General features: G+C 35.1%; 1 protein-coding gene across 1 annotated transcript in view; it reads right to left on the bottom strand.

Moving 5' to 3' along the window:
- Positions 1–5,936: 5,936 nt before the first annotated feature.
- Positions 5,937–11,251, bottom strand: part of PTGFR (prostaglandin F receptor) — a 44,386-nt gene continuing 39,071 nt past the window's right edge. The window contains exon 2 of the mRNA XM_063106965.1: positions 5,937–6,239. Within this exon, the coding sequence (XP_062963035.1) occupies positions 5,937–6,239 (303 nt within the window). The remainder of the gene's footprint in view (positions 6,240–11,251) is intronic.

Genomic DNA, 11,251 nt, shown 5'->3' with positions numbered 1-11,251 from the left:
TACAAGTAACATAAAGTATGTTTTAAGGTGATTCATTTTCGCCAATCAGATTGGCGAAAATAAAAAGGTTGTTACAATACACAGTAGGTGATTTCAGGAATCAGGCATTTTCTCTCAGGAAAGAATAGAAGTACACACTGTACATTTTAGCAGTACATATCAACATTGAAAATGAGCATACCTTAATCCAGTGATTCCACAAACCATACAGATAGAAGTACAAGGATGTACATATTGAAATAGCATTATTGGAAAGAGAGAAATAACTAGAAACAAAAACAACTCTCCATCAGTAGGAACAATGTTATTTAAATTACGGTACATTTATATTATGTAACTCATATTATGTAATACTATCTAGCTGTTATAAAGAATATTCTGTATGCCCTGACATGAACTGACTATTGAAATTAAAAAGTTGCAAAATGCAACAGTAAGTCTAGTACAATCTCACTTTTTACAACTAAAATTATATAGATACATACTAGTGTAGGATTGCCTCATTTACATGGGAAGTTAACACTACAACAACAAATACATTTTGTTAATTTGAGGTTTTATAAATCAGACATTGAAAATAATTTAAATGAAATTAAATATGAAATTCTAAGACCGAGTTTATATCCTTTTTAAAGTGGAAATTTAAAGTGCACATCAAATCCAAGATATAGTTCCTTTAGATTTCAATAATTTTGCCTCTGCTTTATTATGAATAAGAAAAATATAAATTGAAATTTTCATTATTCTTTCATAAACTATCCAGATTTTTAACTGAAAAGAACTTTAGCAAATATGAGATTTTTGATAGCATAAAAACCCTCAAATTACTTTCTCATAATCACATATCATATCCACATCATATTGCTTTCAGTTGATATTTATGTAGAACAAAATCCTTAGTATATATGAACTTACATCTCAAAATTGCTAAGATTCAATTTTAGCCAAGTTTCTGATTTACTTCACGTGCTCGTGTTCAGGTTCAAAATAGGGGCCAGCCAGTTAGCTCAGTTGGTGAGAGCACTGCTTTGTAACACCAAGGTCAAGGGTTCAGATCCCCACACTGACCAGATGCCAAAAAAAAAAAAAAAAAAGTTTCAAAATAAAGGGAATGTTCCCACTTGGAGAAAAAGAAAAGAAAAGAAATGTATAGCATTACTGGAGCTATTATACTAGTTTGGATTTTCTGACAATTTGATAGAATTCAGTGACGTGGGATACATCAAGGTAAATATACTCTATTATAAGGAAAGTAAAAGTACAAAGGCAAAAATACACTTCAGTCATTCCCATTTATTAGAAAAGCAACCATTTCAGATAACGCTGCAACTAGGCAATGCTTGGGTTTTGTGCAGTAATGTCGTTTCCCACATTTTTAAGAACCATGTTTTTTCCTTTCTATTGTATAGTGTTTTCAGAATCTAAAATTTCTATTAATAATAAACTGCATATGATTCTCTTATATGAATCATGTTATATATGAATATGTTATATTCTGGTATATGTTATATGATAAGGCATCCTGCCTTACCTTTATAAATTACAAGAGTATGTTTCTCAATACTTATGAAGAGTGGATCCTAAATGATGTTCCTAAAAAACAAAATTAATTTTTTTAAATGGTTCCTGTTTAAATGCTATTAGGAAAGCAAGAATGAAAATGTTTTTAACTAATGTGGAAATCATTAGTGCTGTCTACCAATTATTTTTAGTTCTCCTGGCTTATCATAGTATTACACTTATCTGCCCCCCTTGAAGTTAGTAAGTCCATACATATTACTTGCTCTGGCTGGAAAAGTGCAAGCAAATGTGTGTTCCCTTCATGTAGAAGCTCCAGCAGGCTGTGTATGATTCTCCATGCTGTTTTTCCCCCTCTAGCATAGAGAACAGCAGCATGCAATGGTGGCTGTTTTGTCACCTGAGTTCTCTGACTGATTACTATGAGCAGAGCTCCTCTTCTGAGCGGACAGAGGGTATAGGTAAGGTACAAATCTTTGTGGGGTTTATGGCACTGAGATTTGGGGGGGGGGTTGTGTTATCATAGACATACCTAGGCTATCCTGACTCATACACCTAGGCCACCAGGTTTTGGAAATGATCAGATTCCTATCTAAATTATGACTTGCCTAATTTAGGTAAGGTGAGGCACAGGTAAAACAAAGAGAGCAGATGTCACAGAGACAGGTCAGGCAAGGGATAGTGAAAGGTAATAACGAGAAGCAAGTTGAAATTCTTCCCATCTAATAGCAGATAAAATAGGACTTTAGGTTCAGAGTTGCAAGTTTTATATGGCCTTCCTAAAAATAACCACTCTTGATACACATTAGTCCAAGTTTATTATAAAATCATCTGTTTGAAGTTTTAAGCCAGTCAAAGCACTAAAATTACATGAATTGCACACCAATGCAGGCAACAAAATATACATATCACTATTTAATCTCTTATACAATCCCAATATGAAGAGCATAAAATACATTTATTCACATAACAAAGAAAAACACACTTCACTTACTATTAAAATGTGTCAGTAACAAGTTGAAATTCCATTTTATTTACCAGATGGTAAAATCTTCTTACACCTAGATGAAGAAAAGAATGTATATTCCCAGCCTTTATATTTGGACGCTAGACAATTAATTTGGAGCTGTGATGGTATACAGGTGAAGCTAGCAACAGTTTTCATAAAAAGTTCATTCTATATATTTAATAAGTGCTCTTATTTAGGTTCTAAACTTAGATTAGGCACAAAACTAAATCAGGTTTTTCTTTTTAAGTCTGAAAGTGGACAAACAAGACCATTTATTACATAACACTGATATATCTACATACGTGTGTGTATTAGGTAGGTATTTTCTACTTTAGCTATACAGATGATGAGAGGCAACTTTCTGCCTCTAGGAAAAAAATTAAAGGGCATATTTCTAGACCTTAAACCCATCAGTAAAAGATCTGATGTTTTTGGACATATCCATGGCTAATTATGAATCAGAACTTCCTGTCTTTGTATTCATAATCATAAAAACCTATGTGTGGCTTTTTGGGCATTTTGGTCTCAACTTTCAAAAAATTCACAAACACTTGGAAAAAGCCTGGCATTTAAATCTTTTTCCCAGAATAATATAATTCCCAGGAAATCATATGCCCAAACAGTAGGTGAAGTTGCTTAGATACTACTCTACCCAATGCAAAGGGAAGTTTAGTTACTCTGAAGATTTAATGATGAATTTTTAAAATAGAGCTTAAAACACTCAAATTGGTAAACTTGTTAAAACTATTTGTACTACTTATTTCCAGACTTCTGAACAAATATACTTCACTTTGAACATTTATATGAAAGTGATTGGTGGAAGCTCCACTCTGTTATACATTATACAGTAAATTGCCAAACTACACACAACAGAAATAAAATTCTTAAGTCAGATATGCACATTGTTGTATTCACTTTAATTTTGTTTTCCTTGGAAGAAAAGCCTAAAACAACGCAAATACATGTTCTTTGAATAATGTTTCCTTCCATTTTTGATGTCTACTTCTTGGGCTTAACATCATCTCAAGTCCAATTTGGTTGTCCTAAACCTATGCTCTGGTAATATAGATAACCCTTCCAGGTTATGCACAGAGCGACTCCCATCACTTCCCAGAGCCTTTGCGTGCTCATGCATTCCCACACCTGGTCATGTCACAAGATCTCCAAGCAGGTACATACAGCCAGAGTGACAACATGGCAAGAGAACAATTCTACCATTCCATTAGAAGCCTCAGGAAAGAGGCCTGGTGCCCCTGAATGAAAGTTTCCTCTCTATGCCTGCCCGCAGTTGAAATACAAGGAAATGTTCACTGCAGCATCCCACCCAACATGATGAGAAAGGATGGAGATTTGGTTCCTTGTGCCTCAGTTCACAGGATACCAACACTCTTGAGTAGATTTAGGAAATAAATATCTCCTTTGAGAGTAAATGAACCATCTGAATGTTTTTCCGGGCTGTAAGTGCTCTTGAAGCACATGAAAACATTTATGTAATGTAAGAGCACTCACAAATTGCAATGGCTTTTTTAAAGCATGTGCATTGGATATACATATATACACATATACACACACATATGTAGGCATACATACATACATATATTACCACAATAACCAATATGTAACTGCCAGTTTAAATTAAAAATGCAGAAAAACCTTGTAATTCTATGTTCATTTTTCACCAAAAAATTCTTGTCTGTAATTCAATGTGGCAAGTATTTATCCAGCATCTACTATGTGCTCTATGTATGAGAATAACCTAAATTTGTGTGATTAATTGTTTACTGGTCTTAAATTAAGAATAATATGTTCTAGTGTGTGTGTGCGTTTCTTTTTTAAACTCACTGAAAAATGATTGCCTTTAAATCTTATAAAGCTATTTGCTTAATTTCTTTTTATTTACTCATGAAAGCTTACAAAATTCACAAAATTTAGCTACTTGTAACGTAAATTGCCGGTCAAAAGCAGATATTTATGAACATCATAATTTGTCTAGTTAAATTGCACAGATTACCTAGAGAATCTGAAATCAGTCTCATAGGGAAGATTAATTTTTAAATGGACCCAAGTTAATGAAAGCAAAGAACTCTTTTACAGAAATGCATTTCCCTACGATAAAGCAAAAGTACCTACCCTATTCTCTGATGGACCTAGGACATTTTGAGAGTACTAAAATTCTCTGGGCTAAATTATACAAACAAGCAAAGAAAAGTCTAAATTATTATTGAAAAATTTGGGGAGAGATTAGTGTCTCTTGGTCTCCTGGTTAACCATTATAATGATCCCCTAATGCCTGGCTAATTGCCAATCGTCCCCCTTGACAATGATAGCACAGGTTTTAGAAGATGCCATCTTACAGATTTGATGAACCTGCTATCAACAGAATTTTCTGAAGTCTGTGTGTATGTGCATGGTTGTGTGTGTATGTGAAGAGCAGAAACACATTAGCTGCAGGTAGTCTTTGAATATTCTATACACATTAATGTGTTTCTTTTGTTCTCTGACAGAAACCACAGCTCAAAGTAAAGCACCTTTTGCCAATTTTTTTTTGCATCTATCACTGGGGTTTAGATTCTGTTTGCATTATCCATGGTAGAGCTTCTAAGAATTGCTATAATGCAAGTTAAATGTGTGCTAAAAGAGAGGCTTTTTCTCTAAAAATTATTTATTGTGCATCAGTGCACTACAATTTTCAGAGGAAAAGGGGATTTATTGAAAACTGCAAATCTATGACTTGCCAAAAAAGAAAACCCTTCAAACAACAATTGGCTTTCATAATAATAAATGCAAGCAATCATGACGAGATCATATTTCCAAATATGACAAGAATGGTCTCATTCTAAACAGGCACACAAGATCAGGCAACCTTGTCAGCCAGTCTTGGCATATGTGGAGGTTGTTATATTAACCACAGTGAATTTCAGGTGTCATAACCATGCATATATCGATTGAGGCTGCATAATGAGGGGTAAACCAGACCAAATCAAAAAATGAGGGTGTTCCATTTCATTGAGCCTAGTCTATAAGAAATCGTTAAAGAGCAGTCATCCCAAAATAGCCATTTCGCTGTGCAGGTAGCATTAAGATGTACTATGGCAAATAGACGAAGCAAATGCTCTAGGCCTCAACAGATGCTCTCATTCCAAAAGCATCAATAACACAGATAAGCTCAAAATTGTTTTTTATTTGACTCCCACGGCATTTTTTCTTTGTGTCTACCTCCAGTTGACAAAAATAAGAAAAAATGTGCAATTATACAACTAATTTAACAAACTTAAAAAGCTGAATCTGACAAAAATGCTCCCAAATTACATGCTTAGGTCTGAATTTTCCAGTTAGGCTATATATATTTATCCAATTAACTGAAATATTGCCAAAACTTTTCTCAGTTTTGTTCTAGCCCTACCCTGGTTTACTGTCCTATTAAACTAGGTGCTTGCTGATTTATTTTCTCTGCAACAGGTGACTCAGAAATAGCAGCAACTTTTAAGGAATTTTTAATGGAGCTAAGCTCCCACATATGAAAGCTGATGACATGCACTCCACAACAGCGTCTGGCGAGCTTGTAGAGATTCTTAAGGACAGCCTTCCGTAGAAGAATATACACCCAGGGATCCAAGATTTGATTCCATGTTGCCATTCGGAGAGCAAAAAGTGTTGTTTCACAGGTCTCCTTAGAATTATTTCCATTTATTCCAATGTTGGCCATTGTCACCTAGAAGACAAAGTAGGAAAATCAGTTAATACAGACATTTTTCAGTCCTATAGTTCTTTAATTTCACTAGCTATACAATATGACATTCATTCCACTTTCCACAAAGTGATGTTATTTTACAAAATATTGACAAAAAGAAATGAATGATAGTAGAAACACTGCTGTGGACATTTGAATCCTTTGAATTCAAATTAACATCAGAACTACAAAAACGATAACTTATATGGTAAGTCAAATATGCGCAAATAGAATGACCCAAAGGAGAACAAGCAGTACCAGTAACTGACCTTCTTATACTTCTGGGAATTCTAAGTACAAAGCCAACACACATTTATATATTTCTATGAAAAACTAAAGTACATTTAAGGAAATAAATTATAGATAAGCTAACAAACAGTTTTCAAAAATGAATTTCGAGCATCTGATATTAACTTGTACATGGTATGTGACACTGATCTGGAGTGTTGCTTTTAAAATTTTCAGCCTGGTACCTAAAACGATACCAATGTCTTCAATTCTATACCCTCTTTTCTGCATCTCTCACCCTAGTCTTAATTTGACTAAAATATTTCAAAAAGTATGCAATAGAATTTCTAAGGGCTTTGAGGAAATGAGTAGCTCTCTATACTATCATTGTGCCTTAACAATAACAATGTATATTTTGGTCTCATGAGTCCACTTCCTGACCACCCATGATTTTGAAGAGATCATTTTGTGGAATAAGTTCCGTAAATGGTCCCAGCTACATGATAGAACTAGGCAAATCACTGAGCCTAGTTTTGAATTCCAAACAAACAGTTTCGGATGAGACAAATAAAAGGGTTTTGAAAACAGCTTGGATATAAAAACAAATATAAAATAAATTAACAAAAGGCGAAACTGAAAAATTAAGTGAGGCTTGGACCATTTTGCCACCAGGGTTAAGAGATGATGTAACAAAGTCAAATGAAAAGAAAATCAAGACAATTATCAGAAAGAAACATCTTAATTTGGCCTGATGATACCAACAGTTAAAAGATAAATGTCTCTATCAAAACATTCATTGTCTATACAACAAAGTACAAACTCCTCAACTGGCTCCTTGATGATGCATCTGAAGTCCACTTCTATAATCTCATGTTCCCTGTATATATCCTACGCTCCAACCACTGTGAAAGCCTCCTCTGACTCGGTGCACCATGCCCTTTCTGGGCTTTGGTTTATATAACTCCCTTTGTTTTGAACTCCTATCCCCCCTTTCACTGCCTGACAAACTCCTATCCATCCTTCAAACCCCATGTAAAAATGGGCTCACCTCCATGAAACTTTCCCCACCTGCCCTGAGATGAATTAGCAGTTGCTCCCTCCTCTGTGCTCCCACAGCACCCTGTCCATACCCAGTTATAGCACTTATGACACTGCATAATAATTATGAATTATCTGTATATCTATGAGCATCTTTTATTTTTCTTCTTATTTCTATTACCCAGTACAAAGCTGATGCTTAAAATGTACTCAGTAAGTGTTGGGATGAATTCAATTATGTTATTTTCATTAATTGAGACTATTTCTAGAAGCATAACAATTCGTCATCAGAGACACATCTGACCATCCATCACAAGAGTCTGGTATTTTGAGGCTTCAAATGTTTCTAAAAGTTTTAAGACAACAGCACCCAGGGTGGTCTGCTGGCATTCAAAAGGAACAGGATTTTGCAGTCCATGCAGTTCTCTTGGGAAAAGGCTCTTTCTCTCAGGGTTCATTTCCTGGGAAAATAATGTATCAAACTTCAGGCCTAAATATTCTGTAGCTAAATAAAATAAAAATAAATATAACATACCCTGCACAATAGTGCCTGGGTCAGATACAGACTCTTGAATCATTGCTCCCCAAATTATGCAACAGGATTGAAAAAATATACCTATAGGGGCCCAGTTCCTCTTACAAGTAGAAAAAAAGTGGGGCTAAGATCTGATTGGCAGTTGGATTGAGATATTTCACTTTATATATTTTGGTACTCACTAAATATTTATTGACTACCTGCTATATGCCAGGCAATGTCTTAGGCTTTGAGGATACAATAGTGAACGAAGCAGAGACTGTGCCTGCCTCGTGGAACTTACAATCTGTTTGCTAGTATATATTTTTTTCTTTTTGGTTCAAGGATGAATTAATAAATATTTCTCTTGCCTCACAAGTATTAAATGTATGCATTCTCTATTAATAGCAGTGCGTTCCTTGAGACCTCACAGCCCAGCCAAGACACTCTGTGTGGATGGAAACAAACTTGTCCAGTGCAATTGATGGAACAGCTGGTCCTGCTTTGGAGTTGTGCAAATTTAAAACACCTGAGTCACGCGGCATGCACTTCCCTGATTCTCCTCTCCTCAGTAGTGTGGTCACCAGCTGTGAAAAGACATCGAGTCCCCTGCTGAGGGAGCCCAGTGCCCAGGCTTCTCCCCAGGACACCAGGGCCGTGCCCAGACACTAATAATCACTGTCTCTCCCCTTTAACCTCCAACCCCAGCATTGAAGAAAAGTTGCTCCAGAGCCTGGCTCAGAAGAAACACTAATCATTTAGCCACCAATAAAGATTTAGGAAGAGTATTTCTGTAAAAGAAATATCATTATTATATTATTGATAATAGGGACAATAATAATAGTATATTATTGATAATTCAGAACAACCTCAGTATCCAATACAAGATAAATTATGGTGATTTCAAATATTGGAAAAATATGCAGGTATTAATATTTGTGATTCAGTGTTAACCTTTTTAAAAGGAAGTTAACCAAACTGTATTGATTGTGATCCCAATGTTTTCATTGGTTCACTCTAGACAGTAAAACTACAGAGGATTTTAATTTTCTCCTTTAGTTTGTCTCTAATTTCCTAATTTTTTAGATAGATCATGCATTGCTTTTGTAAGTTGTGCTTTTTCTCCCCAAGTAATTTGTGGAAATATACTATTTTAGTAGAGAATCAGAACAAATATGGATTATTTATGCACGTCTATGTGGATGTAAGTGCAGCACTGGAAGTGCCACAGAATTGCCTGGAAAACTTAAGCTCTAATAAGACAGGCAGGAGACATGTGGGAGCTGGGGTCAGAATGAGGAATGTCTGCAAGCTGTGCTGACAAAAGCAGTCTGAAGCCATTTTCCCAGGACTCGCGACAGTCACCTCACAAGCCTTGAGAGCATTCTTCTCTGGCTGGCCCACCCAAACTCTCATTCCAGACAGTTGTGTACAGATTCTCATCACACCCACAGCCTTTCATCTACTTTCCAAGAGCAACCCGGCCCATGGACCTAGAGGAATATATGTTATTTTCTAAAATATCTTCCTTTGGACCTTGGCACATTAGTTGTTCATCTTTGTTAATGATTAGAATTCTATCTGAGAAGTGGATGGGACCAAGTATTTGGATATTCTATGGAAAACTAAATTAATACACCTGACACTTCTAAGAAGCTCAACACTAAGATAACAGAGAATCATGAGGTCCAAGAAGTGTACAGGAAGGAGAGTCTATGTTCATTGCCAGGCTGCAAAGAGCAAAATAGCTAGATGATACAATAAAATCTCCATTCATTTGGGCCACATAATATAATAATATCAACTGTTAAGGTCACTAGAATTAGTAAATCTTCCAGGCTGCTTTACTCACAGATAACAGAGCCCATGTTTGCTAAAGTTTTATTCTGGAAGTTAGTCTATCATCCCCTACCCTATGTCTGTATGTCTGTTGTGTGGAGTCAGGATTTCAGTGTCTCTTTAAAATTAAAAGCAGTGGTAAATTCAAGAATTGTACTTCTGTTTCTTCAACTTTCATAAAAGTAAACCAATCCAGGAGCGAGTAGTATTTGGCTTATTTATCTAGCTATTATTTCTATCTTTAACACTAAAATATAATCTTGATAGTATATATTTTCCTCTGACTGGTTCTCTGCTGTATTCCCCAGCACCTGACAATCAATATTTGTTGAATAAATTGAATGAATGAAGTCCCTATGAAGAGAGACTAACAAGAAAACAAACATTTATAATGTTGTATGTAGTACAATACTGTAAAGATGTGTAACAGGTGTCACAGGCAGGTCTGTTCACTGTACATGATCACAGACATAATCAGTAAAAACTATAAGTTTTTGCAATTTTTCTAGTACATCAAAACCTCAGTTATTCAGATGACTAATTTTAGATTTATGGGGATTCTGCTGTAGTTTGTCTGAATTTCTCCTTGGCACTACTTCTTTTGAGGAAATTTAATGAATAAGCAAAACCCTTTCTGGTGGAATGTACAACTTCTTTAAATACCAAATTACTTTCTAGAATTTTATAAACATCTTTTTTCATATGAACAGTGTCTATGAGAACTACACATGGTTCTCATCTAGTCATTGAAGCAGATATTTTCATACGTAGTTCATCTCATTCCAGGAAACGACCATTCTTTTGCTCCTTTCTGTCATAGTGGAAGACCAGTTCAGGGACCGTTTCTCTGGGGAATGAACGTGTACACAGAAGTACAATTCATTGATTTTCAAGTCATTATCCCTTATAACATTATCATACAAAGACTAATCTTTAAGTCTGACACTTGAATAACAGAGATGGAGGTTAGTTGTGATTATATAATTACAACCCAGCCTTTTATTGCATAATAAAAAAAGGTTTATTTGGAGGCTTTGCCAAGGGATCATTCCATGAGGTCTCCATGTTCTGAGAATTTTAATCTGTCTGTTAATTTGGATAACTAGTGACTGAACTATAAATTAGTGAAGAACTATGTGTAAATGATTGATTTTGAAAGGTCACAGCACCTGTGAGTATTTGCAAATGAGAAACTTCATTTTAATTTAGCTTCAATGGTAATTTTGGAAAAGGCATATTATATAAAACACTGAATCCATCTCAATTCAACAGGTTACTTTTAGTTTAATATTTGTGGTGATTTAAGTCTATAGATTTTATTCTTCAAAACAGAATGTTTTATTTCTGCAATAGTGACTACAAGAACCTTCAGAAA

The sequence above is a fragment of the Cynocephalus volans genome, chromosome 8 (assembly GCF_027409185.1).
Source record: "Cynocephalus volans isolate mCynVol1 chromosome 8, mCynVol1.pri, whole genome shotgun sequence".
Taxonomy (NCBI): domain Eukaryota; kingdom Metazoa; phylum Chordata; class Mammalia; order Dermoptera; family Cynocephalidae; genus Cynocephalus; species Cynocephalus volans.
This window is presented reverse-complemented; position numbering and strand designations above follow the sequence as displayed.